Here is a 26512-nt window from a genome sequence, read left to right as displayed (position 1 = left end):
ACTTCCTGCCATGTCTTTTCAAACAAGATAATTGTGTTCAAATATATTTAGAAGAGGCTGTTGTGTATTATCTTATTTTCATTGCTGAATTTGTTGGTTTATATTTTGCAGTATCTTCCTTGCAAGATTGCCTTAGTTACTATTGTTACACGTAGGCAGTTATGTTGAAGAAGTTTTGGTTTCCAAAATATTAGTATTTAAGAAAAAGGTTCAAACTTTATAAATAGATCTAATAATTCATGAAAAAACCAGCAAGCAATAGTCTTGACACCAATTCACATACCACCAGGAGCATTCATTGAAATTTCAAAAGACTAAGTAAACTAGTACCACCAACATTTGCTATGAAAAACTTGAAACTGATGAATAAGACTATTTAGTGAGATATGTTGAATCCCTTAGGGCATCTATCAAATTTTTTAGAAGCATAAATTGAAATTTCAGAAGACTAAGTAAACTACTATGTCGACAACTTTCTATGTAAATTTGAAACTGATGAATAAGACTATTTAGTGAGATATCTAGAAGCCTTGCTGGGGTCTATCGAAAATTCCAGAAGCATTCATTGAATTTTCAAAAGATTAAGTAAAGTATTACCGTCAACAACTTTCTATGGAAATTTGACAATGAGCAATAAGACTATTTAGTGGGATATGTCGAAACCCTTCCAGCATCTACAAAAAATCCAGGTAGCCTTAGTTATTGCAATGTGGAGGAATTCCAGGAAAACTTGCTTTCCATGACTGGTGCACATCAACAGGGCCCTGTTTGAGATCAGGTTCCTCTCCCATCTTCTAGAGGATTGCAGCCATTCATAAATTGGGTCAATAGAGGGATACATACTATTAGTGTCCTGCTAATGCCTAATGCTTGTTTAGCTTATCTTTGGCAGCTCCTGTATACCCCCCGAGCTAGATTCTTAATGGGATTATAAAGCAAGATCTGCTTAAGCTTTTAAAAGTATAACTGCCAAATATATTCATCCTTCCTCTTGATATAAGAGTTTAACCACACATTATATTCTCCAAGCAGGGTATTTGCTTTTCATGATTTCCTATTTTAATAAATATGTATGCGAAAATTCATCTTCTTGATTGCATAGCCTCATTGATCATTTATCTTACCCTATAAACGTCAGTATTACATTGACTCCTCTAAGTGGCATCAGTAATTTCTGGTGTGTTTGGTAAAATTCAACCATAGTTCAAAAACTTGGTCTCGGCTAATAATTACATAGACATACAAAATAGACTTAAATAAGGCATGACTATCTTAGGTATTAAATCAAGAGAATATGTAGGCTTATTTTGATTATCATAAATCAACTGATTACATATGTCAATAACTCTCAAATATTCAAATTCAAAATTTCAAAATATTGTGCTAGTGCAGAATACAATTTCTACCCGTTGTAGTATTCAGCCTTGAAATAGAAGATAAATCTTAATCATCATTGCAATTTTCAGGATTGAATGCTCTTAGATAAGGTAAATAGGCTATACTTTTCAATGGAAAGACCTCTATTCTTCCCCATTTTTTCAATCCATCGTTGAAGTCTGAAACAAACTCGATGCTTCTTTGATAGTAGTCAATAGTTCCATTAGAGGAAGCTGTTCTCTTTTTTCCTTTTCTCTCGTTGTAAAACTTTCTTCCTAGCTCATCATAATTTGATTTTGAAGTTGGATCATTCTTCTAAATCAATGCAGAACTTTCCCTTTGAATGATGCTACTAGCAAACTAGGCCTATATTCTGGGCAACAACACGTAGACTGCACGCATATTTGCAATTTATTTATATGCTCAATGGTAATGGTAGAATTCTCATCTTTGAAGGAAGTGGAATCCTTTATGGATGATGCAAGGATATTATTCCACTATTGCAGATTAACTCGGCCACCTACATCCCATGCAGCAAAAGGGTCAACGCTTTGAAGTGCAATTGTATTGGCTTGTTGTAATAGTTTTCTTGGAGACCAAGATTGGACTATAAGAGAAGGATATACTATTCTGGTTGGAGGCCTTACTCTTTTTTTCCCAGGAAAAATTTGTAAATATTGAAAAGGCTTTAAAGAGCTTTTAATTACAAGCCATTTTTGGAATTTTCTTATAAGCTACTAAGTTCTTCCTTTGTTGGAATTGGCCCTGTTGTTTTCGTGAGGACCGCTGCAAATGTAATAGCATTGCCATAGTGTTTGGTTTGTACCTTCCAAATGCCAGCATCCTCTTGTATTTGTATGAGGAATAAACCAAGAGAAGAGACATGTCACTTCATGAGACATGTCTATTCATCAATATGATTAATATAATGACAAACTTTAATATATATATATATATATATATATATATATATATATATATATATATATATATATATATATATAATTATATAATTATATTAATTTCTCTTTGATCTCATAGGTTTATCCTACTAAAGCTATCAAAACATCAACACTCCCTCTTAGCTAGGGAGGATAAACACAAGACACATATTACACCATTGGTAATATTAGGTATGGAAAATTTTAAAGATATCTTTGATCAGAAGATATCCACCATTTTGATATCACATATGATATCAAGAGTATTGGCCTTTAGAATATCAACATATGATGTCCGCCAAAACTCTGAGTAATGGCCCCCAGAATATCAGCACTTGATATTCACCATGTACTCTGTAAGGCAATGGTCTCCAGAATATCAACATATGATATTCACCATTTTGATATCACATTTGAGTATTGGCCTTCAGAATAACAATATGTGATATTCACCAAATACACTTTGAGTAATGGCCTTCAGAATGTTGAGATGCAAGATATTCACCAAGTATTGTGAGTAATGCTCTCCTGAACATCAAGTTGCATGATATTCATCAAGAACTCTATGTAATGGCCTCTAGAACATCAATTTGCATTAAATTCACCATGTACAAAAAAATGTTTTTAAGGTATGTGCACACGCATTCTCATAATGTGTACCATAAACAACCACCATGCTAACTTTAATCTATCATGATCTGTATAGACATCGTAAGCTATCCATCATAATAGAAAATTAAGTTATTGTAATATCGTCACCTTTTAATAACTTCTACAAATACAAGTGACATCATTTGGAAGTCATCACTTCCTCATGATGTATACAGGGGGTAGGCCCATTAAATCATGCAATCACATGCATGATACCAAAAGTTTACATGAAGTCAAAACTCCCTCTGATTCTGAAATGATCAAGATCTTCAAAGATCAACTCAAACATATCCTCTATTTGCTTCTTCAGACAAATGTGTCGGACTCTCTCTAAACATCAATCTTCTAAGCTACTTTGCCTTTGAAGAAGTGTCAAACTCCCTCTGAGTCTGAAATCAATCTTCCCTTTCTTGCAACAACATTCTCGAAAAACATCAACGCAAATAGCTCTTATAATACATATAGAAAAACAAGAGAGAGATTACAAAAGTAAATAACGGTATTTCTCAAAATATAATAATTAGAAAATACTTATCTCTAGAAATAACACCTCTTCATGATGCGCTTGGATTACTCATACTTTGGCTTCTCATAGACTTTATTTCAACTTCTTTATATAAATATGAATATCTTCACAGAAAAGCTCTTATTTTATATTTCCATATCTTCACCTTTTGTTCTATATTCTTTTATCCTTCCATCTCATTTCTTTTAACATATATATTTGAACTGATTGACCTCTCAATCCACCAACACATGACACCACTTATAAACTCCAGCATTAGAACAATCCACTTTATAAGATATTTAGTCAACATTCTAATTTCCCAAAATAACATTTTAGGAATCAAGTCAAATTTAATTAATAATAGTCAATATTAGCTAAAGCAGATATAAGATTCATAAAACCAAACTATGAATCTGACCTCACACAAATATTACTTCCAAGATCTTAACGTCTTCCAAATGACAAAAGTGGGAGCACTAACAAGTCCAACAAAAATTCAATTTTTAACATAGAACTGATATATATATATATATATATATATATATATATATATATATATATATATATATATATATAGGACGGCCAGTCCTCTTAATTCAACATCATTGTGCATATATATAGGACGGTCAGTCCTCTTAATTCAACATCATTGTGCCCCTTATGTTTACTTTTCTTATTGTCGCGTCCCCTTAATTGTGAATATCCATGTTTCCATGTCTGTCCACATAGGCAGAATCTACATTACAGGTAATGTTTTCGCACTGTCAAAGCAATAATGTGTTTTCACCTTCTATATTTTGCTTCATCCAACTAAGCATTGTCTGTGGTCAATGCCACATGTAATGACTTTCACAATCAAGGCCAGACTCATCTTTTGTGTCATGGTGCTCTTGTGGGGTGATATTTCCCAAACCCTTATAAGATATAAAGACTCGACATGATTTCTATCCACAAATGGAGGGGATCTCAATAAAAAAAGACATCTTTCTGATCGCACCAAGCCTTCTTACTCGATGCAGTATGTTCGGTCAACGGTGTTCAGGTGCGGTAATCCAATCAATGGTTTTGATCCTCATCTGCATCACTACAGTGTCTATATGTCTCTCCTTGTTTTCGACGCTGAATGCTACTGGCCCAAGGTGCTCAATCCTTCTTGCACACGTTGCCCGATTTAATGTCCAAGTTCGGTGTGGATGATACCTTTCTACGGTAGTCCGCTTTCATTTGTTGCCCTTCTCGCTATATTCTCTCTAATCCTATACTTTTATCTATCCTGTTAAATGTATTTCCACTGGTCTAAGAAATGAATGGGTCTGGTCTTAGGACCCAATGCTAGGGTCGATGAATTTCTTGAACCCCTTGCCAACAAAGTAAAACGATGTGGAGGATTTTGTGTCTCTTCTCAGCATATGCAAAATGGTGGATAGCAATTGCATATACACAAATTGTTTTAAAATTGCATCATTCATATTTATCCGACTTTTTTTTTCAAACCATTTCAATGCCTATTTTAATGCCATTTGTACCACATAATATAGCTGAAGTCTATGTATGCACTTGTAACACTCAAATAATGGATAGTTAATTTTGTTGTAGACTTATAAGTGGTTTGTGGCAGAAATCCATGTGTCAATCTTGCTGCAAGACTGCCTTGGTCGGTAATGTGGGGCTCTCATCTTTTGCTTGTTGTTTGGAATGCTGCTTCCCTCCCTTCAATTCTATTTTGCCTTTTGTTGCATCTATCTCTCTATTTGCATGCAGAATGTGGGATATATTAATGTGTTAGACAGATACGAATCTCAGAACTTCCAACCAGACCAAGGTTGATATCATTGAACACTTAATTTTTGTTAGAGCTTAATTATGATTGTCAAATCTGATATAACAAGCCATATCCAACTTTCACTGCACAAATTTCTAATATAGTTGTTGCTGCTCTTTATCAAATGTATTTGCTTTCTTCTCCACCACTTGCTTCCATTTGCAGCCTTGCTCTAATACCATGTTGTTTTTCTGAGAACCGCTGCAAATGTAATAGCACTGCCATAATGTTTGGTATGTACTTTCCAAATGATAGTGTCCTCTTGTATTTGCATGAGGCATAAACCAAGAGAATAGACGTGTCCCTTCATGAGACATGTCTATTCATCAATATGATTAATATAATGGAAAACTTAATTATACTTGTGTGTGTATATATATATATATATTTCTCCTTGATCTCACAGGTTTATCCTACTAATGCTACCAAAACATCAACTGCCTTAGAGCCACATTCCAAGATTACACTAGATTGTGATACATATTTGTAAGTTTTTCCAATTGATAACAAAATAAATGCTCAAGGTATATCAATATCGGGAGTCAGGTTCTCTCCCAAGCTATAGGCAGGTCACGTGTTCGGTACCCAGTTTCCACTTGTTATATCTACTTTTTATTCTTTTTCATCTATGATCACAGAAAAAATTCTCCAATGTGCAACACCTTTCCTACAGTCAAACAAAAATATCCTTAGAACATGCAATATCTTATTCTAAACAGTTGAGATTGGGCTGTAATACAGCAATGTAGCCTTGCAGGGTCATTGATGCATAGTTTGGAAACTTGTAATATTGCTAAATGCGCAAAAAAATGTTTTGAGTTGCAGAATTGCTGAGACTAATAGTCTATTTGAGAAATAATGGGGAATTCCAATCGTTGTAACTGAATTTCTCAAGCAGGCCAATTACTTTTAGTTGAATCAAAGATAATAGCAAGTTTTAGTGGTTGACATGTTTCCATTCTAATTGATAGAGGCCAATGAGAGTTTCATTAATAACCTACTCGACTCCCATTGGCTATTAATTAAAATAAGGTAATTAACAATTAATTAATTGGTGAGTCCAATGAATTACATTATTATTTATTATTTGTGGCCATTGTATTGTTTTCCCTTCAAAAAGGGCCCAATTTGAAATTCGAATAGCTTGGAGGGAATTTCTGTGAAGGTGCTAGAAAAGGAGCTCTTGGAGGAGCAATTGTGCATCGATAGTTTGGCTTCTTATGTCATTTATAAGTTTAGAGTTTAAGATTGCTTGCAGTTTCAGTGGTGCAATGTCACCCTAGTCTACTCACACATCTCCAATTTCATGAAGTTTCTGTGGCGACACAAAATTGCATCCCCTTTGGTTTGAGTTGCAAATTGAGAGGAGTATGGGTCCTTGTGTTAAATCGCTGGTGACACCATTGCAGAGGTTTAGAGTAGGCAAAGAAGGATTGAGGAAAAGGCATGAGTTCTATTGCTTCAAATCTTAGATTGTTATTAACCTAAGGAGTATTCATCAATCAGAAACGAATCACCCGACTGAAATAAGTGCCACAGTTCTTGTGAAACCATTTGGTTTGAACTGAGACAAAGATCAGAATTACAATAAGCTATCACTACCTCTTCAAGTAAATAGAAACCACCTTATGACTGGATAGACAAGAGAGATTGGCGCACCTTGATGTGCAACAGCTGCAGCAATAAAGAGATTGAGAGTCAAAGGTGTTGTTGATGTGAGTTTTGTTTCACTACAACATACAGAATCAAATACTTAATGTTTCGAGGAGAAACACCAAACACTCAATCCCCTCTTGATATAAGGTCATCTCTCATGCTAAGCTTGCAAAGTGAGATTATGAAATGACTTCAAGGTTCCTTCTTAATCGTGTACTTAACTTAGTTTTATGATGTGATATCTTGGTTATCACAAAGGGACTCACGCTATCATTCAATGGATATCAACTCTTGCACTTCTAAAGATTTGGCTTTACAATGTGCAATGAAAATATATCTAACCTTTCCACTTCAACTCCAACTTAAACTTCTAACCTCTATTTCTATTTCTACTTCTACTATGAATGCAAGGAATCATGGATGACTTGGACTCTACTAGATGTATTCTTGCTAGTGACTGCACCCATCCAGTGCAAGCTTCTAAGGAATACACAATGATTTTCACTTCTATATCCTCTCTCCAATCCCATCATCTGGATGCATACCAAAGATTGAACAACAATTGAAGTAAGTATTTTCATTGGCTCACCATGCAAGGCTCCCTTGCAACCAACAAGAGGCTAGTGACTTAGATTTGTTCCAGTCATGCAAGTAAACATCCACAACAATTTCCATTCAACTAAACTACCTGTAAACAACATGAAACAAAATCCTAAACTAAGTGAGGAAACATGGATCACCATGCACTAATACAAACTTGATCACAACAATTCAACATGCAAGGCACGACAATGAAAAGTAGAGAAAATTTGGTATTATATAGCAATAATTCTCCAAAAAGTCCTCTTTTACAAATGAGGGTAGCACTCCTTATATAGGGAGCTCAAATACAACAGATTGCCAAGATTGATTTGAAATCAAGGGCCTAGATTAATCAACATAAGCCCTAATTAGGGTTTTATAACCACCTGCCACAAATATTAAATGCTCACCCAATTACAATTAAGCACCACCTTATGGGCCAATGAATTTTTTTAAATCCATAACAATTGAATAAGGATGAATGACACGTGGATCCATGAGAAGAAAGCCCATTGCAGACAACACCACCTCATCATTTTGGGAAACAACCACTTGTAAATAATTATCAAATATTAAATAATAATTGTAATTAAATTTAGAAAATCATCACAAACTTGCCATTTTAATTTCCAAAAAACAATTTAATGAGTGAATACAAATTTAATTGGAAAATATTAATTTTATTACCATTTATGATTTGTTTTTTATTAAATTTAATTTCTACTTGTTAAAATCGATGCCATTGGGATAATTTCAATCAGAGTAACGAGAATCGCCATAAAATCGCCTGAATCGGCGATTTAGCGATTAGATTCAGCAATGGCGATTTTTTTGGAGTCGGAAATCGCCATTGCCGATTTCTTCAGGTGAATCGCCTAAATCGCTGATTCAGGCGATTCATCCAAAAAATCGCATGAATTGCCTGGAAAAATCGGCATGAATCGCCCGCGGCCAATAAAGTATAGAGTTGTAAAATTTTAAAAAATTGCTTATTTTTTTTACTTTGTTTTTGACCTATTCTCTTTGTTATAACCCTAAAGGGCCTTCTATTTGTTTAACATGAGTAGAAGAGAGGAAAAGTGAGAGAGAAGAAGAGAAAAGAAAACCCATAGGTTTCTAACCGGCAAGAAGAAAGAGCACAAAAGAGATCAGCAATCCATTTGGGGAGGCCATCAATTGCATTGGGAGCATTAGGGAGCCAATCTCAACACTTCTCAACTCATTTGCAAGAGGTAAGTGCTTTTTTTTTTTTTGCATGTTAGTGTATTATGCATTTTTTGTTAAATTTTTATAGTTTTCAAGATTTTTAGTTTAGATCTTGAATGTTCTTTATTTTTACTAAGTTGCAAACTAGGGTTTGTTGTTTTGTAGCTTTTATTAGCTTCAAACTTTGATATTTTACATATAAATTTTTATTGCAGCAGCCTTTGCTTTCATTTCTTGCAAATTCGCAATGGGTAGAAAAGATGAATGTTGGAAATATAACGAAGAGTTTCCTGGAAGAACCAAATATCAAACAAAATGTATTTTTTGTAAAGAAAAAATAACTTCTGGGGGTATTTATAGATTGAAATACCACATTGCTGCTATACCTGGACACGATGTTACAATTTGCACTCACCAAACTCCTGAGGCAAAACGCACTTGCTTAATGGCATTAGAAAAAATTGAAAAAGACAAAGCCAATAGGAAAATGCAACTTGAAGGGTTAAGGGGTATTGGCTCCCATGTTCCCGCATCCGCATCTGCAGCCGCATCCACATCTGCATCTGCATCAGCTTCTGCATCTGTAGGTTGTGTTGGAGAGGGTTCTTCTAGGCCTCCTTTTTATCCTAGTTCTTCTGCTCGTGCTAGTGCTAGTCGGTCACATACTGAGACAGAGTCCCACACCAACCTATTGCAGCCTAGAGTGCGGAAAAACAGAATGGATAGTTACTTTGTGCCCCGCACTACTCCTGGTTCCCAACCCACGCTTGAGGGCATGGGTTTGAACAAGGAAATTCATGATGCTGCCAGAAAGGAGATATGCAAATTTTGGTACTTTTGCAACATTCCATTTATTGCAGCCAGGTAATTGATTCTTTTTTCGTTGTTTTCTTTAAAGTTAAAATTAAAAGTAAAAGTAAAACTTTAATTATATTTACTTGTTTTATAATTTGAGTCGTTGACATCTAAATTTTTATTTGTGACAGGGCTCCTTATTGGCAGAACATGATAGATGCGGTTGCTATTTGTGGTCCGGGGTTTAAAGCCCCAACTGAGGCTGAGTTGAGCGGATACCTCTTGGATGAGATGGTAGAGGACATGAGGGCTGAGCTCGAGGAGAACCGAAAGGAGTGGATTGCAAAGGGTTGCACCATCATGACTGATAGTTGGACAGATAGGAGGAATAGAACACTCCTCAATTTTCTTGTATCCTGTGGAGGTAATTGATCATTCTACTTTCCTACATACATAATTGTAAATTTTGATTTGTTGAATGCTAATTTGTTGATGATCCATTTAATTTTAATATTCTAATTCGTTGTTTTGTTACTTGTAGGATATACCATGTTCATCAAATCCATTGATGCTTCCGCACATGTAAAAAATGCCACATACTTATGTGAGGCTATTGAGGAAGTCATAGCAGAGGTGGGAGAACAAAATGTGATCCAGGTGGTGACGGATAATGCAGCAAGTTATGTTGCTGCAGGTAAACTTTTAACTTTTCAAGTTTTGAAAATAAATTTATTTGAATTTTGAAATTTGAATTTCTAATTGACTTAAAATTGTTGTAGGTAAACTTTTGATGGAGAGGCACCCCACCATATTTTGGTCCCCTTGTGCGGCACATTGCATTGACCTCATGTTGGAGGAAATTGGCAAACTTGAGTTTGTCAAGTCATGTGTGGAAAGGGCAAAAAAATATGCAAATTCATTTATAATCATTCATTTGTCCTTAGCACAATGAGGAAGTACACAGAAGGCAAAGAGTTAGCTCGCCCAGGTATCATGAGGTTTGCCTCGAATTTCATCACCTTGCAGTCCTTGTTGACATCAAAGGATGAATTGAGGAGCATTTTTGTTGGGCGGGAGTGGATTTCCTCTTCCTATGCTACGACCACTGTAGGGATAGATGTGGCGGATTGCATGTTTGATGAGGATGGTTTTTGGAAACCCGCTAGAGAAATCCTACAGGTAAATTTATTGCAATTTAATATTTAGTATTTTACTTTTACTTTAAGTTATATTATTTTATATTTAAGTTTTGACTCAAGTTTTTTGTTTTACTTTATATGTAGGTCACTGAGCCCCTTGTAGCTTTGCTACGAACTGCTAATGGGGAGAAGCCCTCTATGGGCTACATTTATGAGGGCATGGATAGGGCCAAGGAGGCCATCAGAGCCCAATATGCAGGACTGCAGGAGAGGTATGACTCTATTTGGGACATCATTGATAGGAGATGGCAGAATCAGCTCCATCGACCCATCCATGCAGCAGCTTACTTTCTGAATCCGACATATCGTTTCCGTCCTGAGTTCAAGGTGGATGCGGAGGTTCTCATGGGCTTATACACAGTGATTCAGAGGTTGAGTAGCGATGAAGATAGCACTGCTGCGATTGTTGAGCTAGACCAGTTCAACAATAAAGAGGGGCCACTTTTCTCTGGCAGGATGGCCATAAATGCTCAGACAACACTACAACCAGGTAAAAATTAAATAATATATTCAATGTTCATGAATCTAGATTCTAATCTTAAAGTTGATTATGTAATTTTAGAGTTAACTTGTAATTTGTAAATGAGACTAATTGTTTCTATTTTCAATTTTTCCCTTATTGCAAATAGATGGTGGCAAATGTTTGGGGCCACAACCCCAAAACTTCAAAAAATTGCCATTCGTATTCTGAGTCAGCCAAGCAGCGCTTCTGGATGTGAGCGCAGTTGGTCCATGTTCGAGCACATCCATTCGAAGAGGAGAAACAGGTTGACAGTGCAGAAGTTGAATGATATTGTCTTTGTTCATTACAACCTCCGTCTTAGGATCAGACAGATTTTGGGCACTAACTCCTCTCCGATCATTCTGGAGGAGATTGATCCAGAATCAGAGTGGCTCACAGAGGTTGTGGATCCAGTCTTCACTGAGGAAGACCGTGTGTGGGTTGACCAGGTGGATATAGAGGCTGAGGCAGCTAGAGCACGTTCTTTAGGCATTGGTAGACACACACATGCACGTACAGGCACAGGCCCTAGCGACGTTCATGAGCCCATCTTACATGCGGGAGATATGGCTCGGCAGTCCTCTAGGACCTACATTAGACGCCTTGCTACTAGGCAGACTGGATACTCAGAGGCTGAGGCTGAGGCTGCAGCCGAGCTTCAGGATGATGTTGAGGATGATGATGATGACTATGAGTCTGAGGCTTGAGCTGGAGCCTTTTTTTTATATTTTGTTTACAGATATTGATACTGAATCATTGATAGACATATGTTTCAAACTTTCATGGATCTTCATCTTAGATTCTTACATACATTTATGATTTGATGTCTTATGGATCATCTTACATACATTCTATGATTTAAATCATTGTGGTCATTTGATTTCTATTTACTTCAGCTAGCCTACAATTTACATTTTAGATAACATAGTTACATATGTGATGGATTTTATGTTCCATGTTTATGTATGTTAAGTTTTAACTTCTATTTGATGATGTTATAGTGTGTTTAAGTTATATTCAATAAAGGGTGCATGAAATAAGTTTTAAATTGTTAAAATCTTTAAATTTAAAGGGTTTTTTCAAATTTGCCGATTCATCGCCGATTCATTGCCGATTCACGATTCGATTCGGCCTTGCCGATTCCGATCCGATTCCGATTCTTGTTACTTTGATTTCAATGCAACAATGGATGAATTAATTAATTCATTTAAAATCAATCCATATTTTGCAAAATCGAGGTAAATTTAAACCTTGTCTCTATTTAAAACCCATTTCTGTTTTATTTATTTTATTTTATTTCTGATTTTCGTCATTTTCTTATCAAATATTTTTTTTAAAAACTTTAACAAATGGGTCTTACCTCAATTTTGAAATTAAAATATTTATCCAAGGCATTTAATCCCCATGCTCATACATTATTTTCTAAGGTTGTTTTGCCTCAAATTTTGGGCCCAATGCCATATATAAAAAGGCCACACACATTTACAACAAATTTCTAGGCTCCACCTCCCATTTAAAGGTTTAAAGATCACTGCTCTAAGATGAGACAGTACTAACATAGGTAGAAAATCAAGTTCTAGCTCAAGCTGAGACAATTTTTACTTGGGTAGTGAAATATGTCTGGGCCAAGCTGAGACAACTTTTACTTGGGTAGTGAAACACCTCTGCCAAGCTTAGACAACTTTTACTTGTGTAGCAAAACACGTCTCGGCCAAGCTAAGACAACTTTTACTTGGGTGGCAAAATACGTCTCGGCCAAGCTGAGACAACTTTTGCTTGGATAGCAAAACATGTCTCGGCCCAAGATGTGTTTTATACTTAGCTAATTTTAGCTTTTCTTTAACATTACTCCCAATTTTGTTCCATCTCTCAGACTTACCCAAATCTTTGCTTCAACCCAAACAAAAACCCAATGCCAAAACTTTATAACTGAACTACTACCCCAAGTTCCCAACAACCCGAGCAAGAAAAACGAAGGAGGCGGCCACCATTTGCAATGGGGCGGTTGTGTGAAAACCTCACAATAGGTGCCAAATGCTATTCATTGGGATGCTAAACCAAGTATTCATACTAGATCATGGATCTGCAAGTATCACAAAGGATTTCAATTTCTGCAACATCATCATAGCATCTTGATCCACTGCTTTAATCAGATGTGCAGACCAAGGGAAGGACAAGTATTTGTAGAGAACATAATCATGAGTCTAGATGTGACAAAAACATTGAAAGAACCAAAACTTAGAATTGGCAAGGCCTACTCGAATTGTGAATTGCCTATGAATCGGCTACGAGTTGACAAAGTGAAAAAACCCTTGAAATTTAAAGATTTTAAGGATTTAAAACTTATTTCATGCACCCTTTATTGAATATAACTTAAACATGCTATAACATCATCAAATAAAAGCTAAAGCCTAACATACATAAACAGGGAACATAAACAATAAATCCATCACATACATAAAAACAATTGGTGATTTTTGGTGATTTTTACCAACTTGGCAGCTTTTGGGGCCGATTTTGCCATTTTTTGGCAATTTTTGACAAAAAAAACGTCGAGTTAGATGATTCAAGCGATTTTTGTCTAGACAATTGGCAATCCGGTTTAATGAGTCAGCAAAAATCGCTCATGCTTCCTCGGATCGCCAAAGTCGCCCGAATTGTGGCGATTCTCGTTAGTATGTATTGAAACAACATTATAGACAACAAAGACATCATAGTTGTGCAATCATTCCTTCTACCTCAGGAACATTGCCAAGATGCTAATGAATAATCACTGTCAATCGAGGGCTAATTGAGAATGTCATTTGGTTGCTCGCATGGATTGCATACTTGATTTGGAACTCCCTTCAATCCAATAATATCATCATCATCTTTTCATGACTCCACATAGAGAAACATCGTTGGTAGAGAGAGTTGCAAATATATTCAAACCACAAAACAACTTGTACTCAGTTCCAGGTCTAAATGAAAATTCAATTGTTTACATTTTTTGTTCAAAGACTTGTTAAATTTGTGTTCTACAGTTTTCACACCATTGTCCCATTATAAATGGGGACCCTCCTATTTTTGCTTTAGCAAGTAGGAGTCGTCTTATGTGGTTTTAGTTGGCAACATTTTCAAGCCTCCAAATCCGAGGGTGAGTTTGAGAATTTTTGGCCTACTAAGAAGTAATATTTGTTTGGGGTTTGTGCGAGGGTTTTGATGCCCTTTTGAGGTATTTTTATAGCCTACGTCCTAGTGGACGGGTAGAGTTTTAGTCTAAGTAAGAAAGGTCTACATGCTTGGGAGATAGGAGAAGGATTGTGAGCAAATTTGAAAGTGGTGGAAATCCTCTAACTCCAGGATTTCCACTAGCTATCATTTCTCCCCAAAATCTCAAGATTTTTCCTTAGGACAAAGAGATGTCGTGCAAACATGGTTACGATGGATCCTTACTAAGGTAGCAAATTGATTTATGCAATATTAAAATGACGAATAGGAGAAAGAATGGTAATTTTTCCTAAGGATAATTACTGCAGTCATGTTTGGTGAAAATCCTCTGACCAGAGGATTCCTACCATGGAAATCCTCTCTCCTTAGGATTTTTTCCCTTCTCCTCGACAACTAAAAATTGATCCAAAATCATGCTAAGGCATGCTAACTTGAAACTGAATAGCATGAGGGGTGAGAGATGGAAAGTTTTGGGAGTTCAAGTGGCAAAATCATGTTTGGAGGAAATCCTCTCTCTTTAGGGTTCCCACCACATGAATCCTTCCAAGCCCAAAATTCCACCACCCTCTAAAGCACTCAAATCTGATCTAAGTCATGAACACAACATCATGACTAAAAATGGAGGAATAAATTGTCAAGGAGGGGGCAAAATCGGATAAGTTTTGATAATGCCATTTCAAGGAAATCATTTTTGGTGGGAATCCTCTGGTCAAAGGATTGCCACCACCTTAATCCTTTCAAACACAAATTTCTTTGTTTTCACTTTGCACCAAAATGGATTTCAAGCAAGTGTTAGAGGTGAGGGATGTTGAGTTGAAGTGACATTGATTGGCAACGATGAAGCTTTGGAAAGATGTAAGGCAACAAATTGCTAAGTTAACTTTGTGGAAATCCTTTGAGCTTAGGATTTCCACCCATAGATTTCCCCCATGTAAAGAATTCCACCCGTTCCATTTTTCTAATTCTAAACAAGAGTTGAGATGAAGGATGCCACTTGAGAAGAGATTTAGTGATAACAAGAGAAAGGTTCAAAATACTTGAAGGAAAAGGATAAATTGTGTTTGGTGGAAATCCGCTCTAGAGGATTTCCACCACACTAATCCTCTCAAACGAAAATTTCCTCCCTTTGTAGTTTGTGCCAAAATTGACTCCAAGCAAGTGTTAGAGGTGAAGAATGATGAATTGAGGCGAAATTGAATGATAATAAGGGAAGTGTTGGAAATTGTTGAAGAGGAAGCTAAATCATGTTTGGTTGAAATCCTCTAACCAAAGAATTCCCACCATGGAAATCTTCTCTCTAGAGTATTCCTACCACAATAATCCTCCCAACTTGGAATTTCCTCCTTTCTTTTTTGCCTTATTTTCCTCATGCAAAATGAAAGACAAATCCAATGGGTAGATCTCAGAGAGTTGTAGAAGAAAGGAATTTTAACACTAATTGAAATTAGGATGAATTTCTTAATTATGCTTGGTGGAAATCCTTTGACTAAAGGATTCCCACCGTTGAAATCCTCTTTCCTTAGAATTTCCACCCAAGAACTTTGTCTTCCAAGCCTCTAGAAATACCTGAGACATTGATCATTGCAAGAAAATAGAAAGGCTCAATTTGAATAAGAGATCCATTTTGTTTATTATTGATGTGATTTTATTTTCAGTTTATTTTTTCACAAACTTAATGCTCTTAACCTTTGTTTTGCAAGTCATTCCAGAAGGTGAAGGTAGAGGGCAAGGTGATGATGAAGGCCTCAAAATTCAAGTGGGTAGTACAAGGAGATGGCTCAAGCTCAACGACTCAAGTGAGAAGGAAAGATTCATGTTCAAGCTATCAATCCACAAATTCAGATTGTAATCAAGAGGAAATTCAGAAAAGCAAAGAAGATCCAGCTATATGAGGATCTTCAAGGAGAATCAAGAAAGAACAAGTTCATAGGTTCACGTAGATGCAAGTGATTCAAGTCAAAACCATGAGAAAATTTCAAAGGATGGAGATAATCTCAAATATTGATACTTTCTAACAATTAAGCAAGAGATATTTGCAGTTTTGACAAACAACTTTTGAAGCCAAGACTCCAAGCACATGATAAGGATAAGGTGTCACTAAGTTGTCTCCTCCAATAGGAAAATTTTAATCTCAAGCACAATCAATCACAACCTGCTAAGTGTCCTATTTTCTCATTGGCTATCAAAACCATTGGAATTTTCCTATTGGCCCATGAATTGGTGGCCTCGTGTAATTAGTTATAGGTTTGGCAACCTTGATTATGGTTTGTAGGATTAAATCCTAGCCCATGATCCTGGATCGATCTTTGCCCTTTGTTGTAATGAAATTACTATAAAAGGCCAAGACCACCTCATTTGTAAGGCATGAGCTTGGTGTTAAGCTTAGCCCAGAAATTATGATTAACAACAATAAGGAAGAGAAAAAATAAATACAAGACACAAGATTATCCTGGGAAAACCCCTCCACTTGAAGCGAAAAACCCAACCACAACAAAAAAATCACTTTTATTGATAAAGAAAAAAAATATTTTAGTGTACAATGCTTTTCGCTTGATACAATATATATATATATATATATATATATATATATATATATAGAGAGAGAGAGAGAGAGAGAGAGAGAGAGAGAGAGAGAGAGAGAGAGAGAGGCTCTTCATTACAGAAATGAAGGTCTCTTTAACTTCCAAATATAAAACTCTTCATATTTCCATATGCATGCGTCTACGCATGATGCATGACACATGTTTCTATATTTAATATTATCGCAATGTCTTATTTAGTTGAAGATGATCATAACGATTAGAACGATAAAAAAGTAGAGATAAAGATCTCTATCAGAGCTACAATCTTCAACACTCTCTCTTAGCAAGAGAGATCTTTGGTATAGCAATCACACGTAGCTGCAACCAAAAAATGCCAACGACAAGTTCTCATCTCATTATTAAAAACATGTTATCTCAGCATAGCATAATTTCACTATGCCTTAGTGCAGAGGGTTAATCCAAGGGCTTTTACCTCAAATTGAGATTCTCTCTTAACAAAGAGTCCCTCATTAATAAATTTATCAGTCATGGACTCAACATGACAATATAAGAACAAGCAACTTATTAATATTCATGAAATCACTCAACATGAAAAGCCTGCAAAGATCACATCCAACTTACATGGCAGGCCTGCAAGGATCACAACCAACTTACATCACATATTCTCTCAATGTGATGCTGTCATGGAATCTCTCAACATGACACCCAACTCCCCTCAAGGAATCTCTCAACGTGATGACATCATGGACTCTCTACATGATGTTCTATAACATACGAATTTTCCCAAAGCTGAAAATAGATAATTGTGCCCTAGGGTTAGGTCTCAAATTATTTCCCTATACTATAAATAGAAAAATCATGCCCTAAAATCATAGCCGTTAAGATGTTAACATAAAGGAAATGAATAAATATCTACGCCTAGAAAGTATTATCATGATAATGGCTACTACTATAAAGAAAGATAATATAATCTAACTTCTTAATATTCATTTGGAAGGAAAGTAGAAGTGAAATCTATGCTGATAAGTAATCAGGAAAGTAGATAAGAATTCAGATTGCATACATGTAATTGAAATAACTGTCGATGTGTTGTACAAGCCTCGGCTTTTGGAGAAGAGGAGAAGCATTAACATAGGCTTAAACTCCGAATTGCAGACCTTATATTATCCCCACACAATCTTTTACAAGAAAGGCCCTCCCTACCTCAGGTTAGGCTTGGGGCACCATAGTCCAGCCATCTGATCTTACCGGTGTTAGAGTGTCCGTTCAGTAGTAGGCAAGGTCGAGGATATTCCTCCACCAACCATTGCTCTGTCAGATGGCACCACCGACCTCTTTGTGATCCAAAATAGGCAAGCATGCCTCTAATCAACCTTAGCCAACAATTTAGATGGGCATCAGATAACCCGATCAACACCACTCGACTTGACAACAGAGTATAATATTGGACAATCATGAGCTGACTTGTTTTTAATAGCTTCTTTTTAAAATAAAATTGTCAAATATGGAAGTTCTAATCATTATGTATCTCGTTTCCTTCTTACAGGTTACCTCTCCTCTTCACCCATTAACTATGGCTTCACTAGCCTTGGTGAGTCCCTGGAGATTATCAATCACTTTGAGATCCTTTCACATGGTTTCATTGATTAAAAAGAAATCCATATCAGATATACATCGTACACCCGCATGTACATCATTATACTGCATATCACATTAAGAATTTGTAACAAAACTCTCACGAGTTAATGATCAAGGGAAAGATAAGAAAAGATGCTAAATATTCATGAGGCCATAGGATCTGCCTGCTAGTTTAGGACTCTGAAACATTGTTGATCCATGCCTATACTGTATAACAACAATGACATAACCAAAAATCAATAACGCTGATCAGTGATCAAGGAATTAACATTCATAACCTGAATATAGCGTCGAGGCAATCAACTCGACCTAGAACACCACTTGAGTGATAAGAATGCTGGTTGAGGTATTCCTGGAGTAGTGAGAAAGAATAATAGAGGAGAGAAGGGGAATGAGAGGAAGGTAATAGTGCCAATCTTTTACCTTCTCGTGCAGAAATGAAGTTTGAAAAACAATATGCTCACTCGCATTTGCGGTGGCTTATAGCTCCAGTCTCAGTATCGATTATCAAGATCATCAGTTGCCAAGGTCGTCGGTTCTTAAAGATCATTTTTTTTTAAAGCTCACTGATTACAAGGAAAGAGCGTCAACTTGGAATGGTTGCCAATTTGACGAGAAGAAGAAATAATATAAAGTTATTTGTTCTATGATTTCTTTTCTAAAAACATTATATATATCTATAAACATTTAATTAAATATAAGGAGTCATCATGCTACTTTGGTTATATCTATAACCGTACCTATATGCATACGTACATCTATATAGGTATGTGATTTAGAGAGTAGATATGATTTATTTCTAACAACATTTTCCCTCTTTAATTTGCGGAAAACCAAGAGCAGCAACACAAGGCAATCAAAGTGAAAATGTTGTAGGTATGTTTGAATAGGGGAATTGGATTAGAGGAGGGAGAAGGCAATAGAGCCCTTTCTGCCAACAATGTCACAGTGTCCTACCTCGTCCACCTAGCTCTGGCGGACTTGCTCATGTCCAAAGCCCTTGGTCTTTCATCCTCCAATGTCAATCTCCTCAAGATAGTCAGCGACAAATGCAAAAGGCATTTTGGAGACAAGATCCACATCTACCTTTGCTACGATTTTCCGATAGCTATATATGGCCGATTTGTAACTTTTTTGTTGCCCAAGTGCATCTTACATCATCTCTTTTTTTTAATCGAAAACAAGCCACTTGGACTTTTTAGACCCCCTAAACATTTATTGTGCCTTGAATGAGATTGGAAACCCATTTAGTTGACCACTACAAAATAGAATCAACAATATCAATGAATGAGTTGACCACTACAAAATATAAACCGCCGATACTATAAACATCATTACTAGACGATATTCATTTGCAGCATAGTATTGAAACCCGCATGTAGCCAAGTTGAAACCAATCAGCAAAATAGACTACCAACAAATCCATAGCACACACTTGATGCCAAGTCAACACAGTTGGATGCAAGATCACAATGGTGGTTAATATACAATACTCCTTAGAGCTCTTCATTTAGACAATAGAAAACAACTCGAGTCAAGGCATAATGAAATATTGCTTGAGTGAGTCTGCTTAACGAAATGACAAATAATCCATAGTTTGAGCCCAACCAAAGATACATGTTCATACACACCCTCTGGGAAAACATCCAAGAATAAGAAACAACACTAATGGAAACTGCTGACTTTTAAAGAAATTGATGATGTTAAAACCAACAAAATAGAATTTTGAAAATGACAACACAAAAACTACAAATTAATAGATTAAAAAGAATGAAATGCAACTGATGACCATGTTGAATGAAATATATACCACGATGATGATAAAAACTCATAGAATAAAATTTGCACGATATGACCGATGCGACATAAACAACAAAAAGTCAAAAACAAAGGATCCCGACCTCGACATCATAGATTGTATAAACACTAATGGCCCTAGATATTGATGCCATTACTTTCTGGTCGCAATGCACTTGCCAATGGGAGTATTCTCTACACATTACCAGATGTATAGAGGTTGACATTTAAAACTCATCAACAATCAATCGCCAAAGAGCTACCCAATAAAACAAATATTTTATATGCCTCCGATGAATTCTTCACAATCTTGGGAAGCTAGAGCTGAAAATCACACACAGGTTGTAATAAAGAAAAATGATAAAACGAATATGAGACTCTTCATCTCTACAAACCAAAAGACTATGCAAGAAAAGTGATCTCTAAAAATGACGCTTAAGCTTGCCAATACCTTCGAGCTTAAAAAAATTGAAGGCAGCTACATTGACCTTGCAAGGTGATTCCAATCAAAACTCAATGCGTAGAATAATAATTAACAATCTTAAAGAATACAATCAATGCTAGATAGACACAATACAACAACTTTGATAATTGAAGCACAAAATGATCAAACACTTGATTGAAATAAAGACTCTTCTACACAACAAGAGAAAGATGAGAAATACTCAGCGTTTCAATCATAAGAAGCCAAGAGACACGATTATCCACTAGCAAAAGAAATAAGCAATCGAATAGAAGACAAAGACGAGAGTACTATGAGAGCAATAAATTGAGAGAGCGACAATGAAACCATGAAAATGAACATAGCTAGCAGGACAACTGAATCAAGATCTAAATCATAGATACATTATTCAACACATACAGGTTTCCTTCATTGCTGAAATCAAACTAGGCTCTGATACCATGTTAAGTTTACCCTAGAAATTATAATAAATAGCAATAAGGAAGAGCGAAAAAGGAAACAAGATACAAACAAGATTATCTTGAGCAAACCCTTTAACTTGAAGGGAAAAACCAAACCACACAACCAAAAATATCACTTTTAGTGATATAGAAAAAAAAATATTCGAGTGTACAATGTTTTTTGCTTGATACAATATATAAAATATAGAGAGACTCTTCATTACACAACTAAAGGTCTCTTCAACTTCCAAATATAAAACTCTTCATATTTTCATATGCACGCCTCAACGCATGATGCATGTCTTTTTTTTAATATTATCTCAAATATGATCACAAATTTCTTCTTCAGCTGAAGATGATCATAATGGTTATAACGATAAAAAATCAGAGATAAAGATCTCTATCACAGCTACAATCGTCAACACTTAGGAGATTGGAGTAGGAGAGAGCTCTTAGCGTAAGAGACTAGAATTAATTAGCTAAGGAAGAGACTTGATGAAGTTGTTGCTATAATGCTTGTCAAAGTAATTGATAATTCATTGTTGGTTTTTCATGGTGGATTACTTAATTATTTTGTTAAGTGTTGCATGGTTTCCTCAATCTTTCACTTGGAGTAGATTTCTTTTCATGTTGAAGTAGTTTAGTCGACTGGAAGTTGTTGTGGATGTTTAATTGCTTGACTCAATCAAATCTGGGCCACTAGCCTCTTGCTGATGGTAGGAGTGTCTTGTATGATAAGTTGATGATTGAATCCACTTAACTTCAATTGATGTTCAATCTTTAGTCGACATCCATTTGATGGGATTGGAAAGAGGATATTGATTTGAAAACCATTCGAGTGCTCCATGGAAGCTTGCACTAGGTGGGTGGAGTCGCTAGCGAGATTACATCTAGTAGAGTCCAAGTTATCCATGATCCCTTGCATTCATAGTTAGGAGTAGAAGTTAGCCAGTTTAAGTGAAAAGGTTTGAACATCAAAACTATATTTTCATTACACATTGTAAAGTCGATTCTATAAGAGAAAGAGTTGATATCCATCAAATGAATTAAAGTAAGTCCCTTTGTGATAACCACTAACCAGCATATCACATCATAAACCTAAGTGAAGTCCACGATTAAGAAGGAAGCTTGAAGTCATTTCATTATCTTACTGTCAAGCTTAACTTGAGAGATGACCTTACATCAAGAGAGGATTGAGTGTTTGGTGTTTCTCCTTGAAACATCAAGTATTTGATTCTATGCATTGTAGTGGAACAAAACTCACATAAACAATTTGTTTTCTTTTTCCTAATATTTTCCTTGGAATATTTTGGTGGGTATTAAATCTCATTGAGAAAGGTAGAAAAATGTAGATGGTATATATGTAAGGATCACCACTCTCCTTTTATGGAAAACAATAGATCGGTCCTTGATGACTATTTTTTGATTGATGTTAACTTTATTTGGCCCATATTCTAGGTGATTAAATTTCCAAATTTAGGCAAGCCATGTTTTAAATAAATTTATGAAGAAATATATTGTGTGTGAGAACTAAGAAAATGACAGATGATAGAGATATTCTCTACATAGTTCGGTAGAAAAAAATGTACATGGAAGATGGAACAAATTTAACACACCTCTTCATTATGCTGCCTTGTACCTTAAATCTTAACTGGTGTGATATATAAATGATGAAGAAGAGGTCCCTGTATGAAGATAAAGAGGTGTTAAAAGGGTTTTGGCTTGCAATACAACATATTTATGGCTGAGGTGAGGATGCTTCAATTATTAGAACTCAATGGAATAACTTTTCATGTGAGCAAGGTAATTTTTCTTGTATGGAAGCCTTATATAATTTATGCAAAAGTGTGGCGGTGGAACCATGAAGGTAAAACATCTAAGTTGCAATAATTTGCAGTAAGATTGCTCTCAAAATTGGCCTACTCTTCATATTGTAGAGGAATTGGAGGTTCTTATGGGTTCACTCATTCACTGAAGATAAACCAATCAGGAACAAAGAAAGTAGAAAACTTAGACTACATCCATAGCTCACTTAGCCTTCTCCGTTATGTACATCCTAGATACGAGGAGGATTATGTAGTAAAATGGGACCAAATTTTACATGATAGAACAGCTTCACTCTTGGAGGATGAAGTGGTTGACACAGGTGGCCTCAAAGGTCTGAGGAACCTAAGCTTGAGAGTGATGAGTATCTTGAGAATATAGTAGTTGAGAACCAAGAAATTGACAACATAGATAATACGGGAGTAGAACTTTATCTAGTGAATGATGCAATATGATAATTCGGATTTTAGATTTTTGTTTTTGTATGAGTAACAGCATTTCAATATGTATTGTGGAACTATAGAGGTAAAGAGTCTTGAAAGTTGGTGCTATATTTAATAAATTAATATTAATCTGTGTTTAATCGTCATCATGTAAATTTTCAAAGAAATATGAAACAATTGATCGTTAAATTAATATTAATCTGCGTTCAATCCCAAAAGTTCTATGTCATAATATTAATTCTCAAAGAAATATCAAACAATTAATCATTTCAGTTTTCCTCTTGTTGAACTTGACAGCTGTGTGTGTGAGAGAGAGAGAGAGAATCTATTTCCTACATTTTATAAAAAATGATGTACTGGCATCAATACCCATTTCCCATACCAGTACTTATAAGAGTCTCCTGGCAATTATGATTTTGTGCATATATTATGATGATTATGGTTATTTTGTACACAAATTGTCTATAAAATATATCTTTGGAACCAAGGCTGATTTCTTTGCAGTTATAAATTATTTCTTGATTCAAAAGTTGCAATATTTTGAACTTAAAAACTAATACTGCTAGAATTATTAAACAGATTGAAGCATCTTCAGAGAGGGAACAAGGGCTGTTACAGAAGGTAGTTGAGTTGCAAATCAGGTACATGAATTACTCTCCAGAATTTGATTTTTCAAAGGAGACGTGAGTTTTCAGGCCTTTGAAAACGTGTCATTCTGATGGAGTTTTTTTTAATTTCAGGGTTACAAATATCGCTCATGAGATACAAGAAGGAAAGAGAATAAATGTCCAGGTTAGTATTCATTATTTATATTCTTTATTGAGAAACTCATAATCATATTCTCTCCAGAACTGTTCCTATATATAATTTTCTTTAGCCTGGATAAATATTGAGAAAAAAAGGTTGTGCGGCTGAAATGACAGTTAGAACGACAATTGAGTGCTCTTCAACTAAGAAAAGAAGTGGATCATAAGAGAGACGCTCCTTGAGATTCTTATGGATGGTATTCCACAGTGTTTCTCGGTAACTAATTTCAGCATCGAGTGCTAATGTCCAGATTTGTTGCTACTAAACATGGTTCTCATATGAAAGACAATGGCAAATTTTGCATGCACTGTTATCAAGGAGCTCCTGTTCAAGAGAAACATCATTTTGATAACCTCACAATTCTTTCATTTTGCAACAACTTGCACATGGACTAAGAGTGTACATGTGTATGACAAGTAGCCTTCAATCCTCTTGCCACATATTTTTGCTTGGGATTGATATTGTTGTAATAGTCCCACAAGTTTTTCTTGTTCAAAATTTCTCCACACCCTTCACTTCTGCCTGATGTAAATTTTTGTAGGGCTGGACAATTTAACTTACCTCTTTAAACCTTTTGTAGATATTTATGTAATCTTCGTATCTTCCTGATTATGGATCAAATCTGCTTCCATAACTCACATCAGCAGGACAAATAAAAGTTATGGGTGCCAACACTTGTGAAACACAATTGTTTGGTACAGCGGCAAAGGTCATCAACTGTATCACGAATTCCTTTGATGTTAATATGTCTGTATTAACTTTGAGTTGTTTAAAGTGGGAAATGAAATGCACATCGCATATTTATTAGGTACGCTCAACCATGACTTTGGAGGATATGTGCATAGAGTAGAGTTCCCTACCGCCTATGGGGAAGTGGACGTTTTTTATTTCAGATCTATGTTCCTTTATCATCAATAATAAATTCATATTTTACATGTTTGTAAATCAGCTGTAAACATTATATCTGCTTTGTTCTAAAATTCAACTTCTAAAGTTCTTTAGTTTCAAAATTAAGGTTGATGTACATCAAGAAATAAAATTATTTATGAGAAAATCCCCTTAAGCTTGATTTTGCAATCAGGGGGTTTCTGTGTTCCCACAGCCCACCTACTTTGTATTTGTAGTGTTTTGGTGGCAAGCTTCAGATGCAATGTATTTGTGACTTGCAATGAAATTTTTACAAGGGCTGTTAAGGAGATGTTCAATATAAGGAACTACCTAATTGTATTTGCACGAATCAGGGGCACCATTCCTTATTTTGTGATTTAGTGTTTTACTATAAGGAGTGAATAGGAGGTGATATTGCCATGTTTCTCTCCTATAGATATTTATTACCCATTAAAGGCTTTCACTATGTGGGCACCGCCTACTAGATTTGTCTCATGTGGTTGAAAGCTCCCATTTGGAAAAAAATTCCAGGAATGCCAAGAGCTCCTGATACACGGGAACTGCAACCCGTCGCCATGCCATACAGTGGATAAGAATGCAGTGCCAGCTAGCAGGGACGGTAAAATATACGGGTTGCCGGAGTTACCACTTCATAAATTACCAACACAAAATGGATAAGAATGCAGTGCCAGCTAGCAGGGACAGGGTAAAATATACGGGTTGCCGGAGTTACCACTTCATAAATTACCAACACAAAATTGCCCATTGACTGTCATAGGTAAATATAAATTGTTGTAAATGCTGTAGTAGTCGGCTTGTAACAAAGAGAATACCCTGAAGTTTCACCGAGTCTGCCTAACATTTTTTAAAAATATATAATAAATAATAACAGTTATAAAATAATTGAAGCAATAATATACACACAAACACATATCATAAAACAGATTACAATTCTTAAGGGTCTCATGATGTTGAATCACATTTAAGTTTAATTAATACCAAAAACAATATATAGCACATGCACATTAGAGAATAATTACAAGTTTGAATCCATTTAAATTATATACAGTTATATAAGATGCCACTTGGCAATAAATAGAGTGCACAATCATCCATTGTACAGGTCATAAGGTATGAAAGGTTGAAATAATATACATCATAAAATAAATACATCTTATAAGATCTCTTATAATAAAGTACAATACAATAGATAATAACCA

At 35.6% G+C, this 26512-nt stretch overlaps 2 protein-coding genes across 4 annotated transcripts in view; both read left to right on the top strand.

Moving 5' to 3' along the window:
* Positions 1-25349, top strand: part of LOC149540381 (uncharacterized) — a 110055-nt gene extending 84706 nt beyond the window's left edge. For all 3 annotated transcript variants that reach the window (XM_089801474.1, XM_089801475.1, XM_089801473.1), the window contains exons 17-19: positions 24177-24238; positions 24338-24389; positions 24521-25349. In XM_089801474.1, coding sequence (XP_089657600.1) covers positions 24177-24238; positions 24338-24389; positions 24521-24586 — 180 coding nt within the window. In that variant the 3' untranslated portion in view covers positions 24587-25349. The remainder of the gene's footprint in view (positions 1-24176; positions 24239-24337; positions 24390-24520) is intronic.
* Positions 8960-10610, top strand: LOC149540382 (uncharacterized). Its single transcript, XM_089801476.1, has 4 exons — positions 8960-9607; positions 9730-9962; positions 10080-10217; positions 10318-10610. The coding sequence occupies exons 1-4, from the start codon at positions 8991-8993 to the stop codon at positions 10488-10490; spliced, it is 1161 nt and encodes a 386-aa protein (XP_089657602.1). The 5' UTR covers positions 8960-8990; the 3' UTR covers positions 10491-10610.
* Positions 25350-26512: the final 1163 nt, after the last annotated feature.

This window comes from Cupressus sempervirens, chromosome 9, assembly GCF_028749045.1.
Source record: "Cupressus sempervirens isolate cs-2001-9-10 chromosome 9, ASM2874904v1, whole genome shotgun sequence".
Lineage (NCBI taxonomy): Eukaryota > Viridiplantae > Streptophyta > Pinopsida > Cupressales > Cupressaceae > Cupressus > Cupressus sempervirens.
This window is presented reverse-complemented; position numbering and strand designations above follow the sequence as displayed.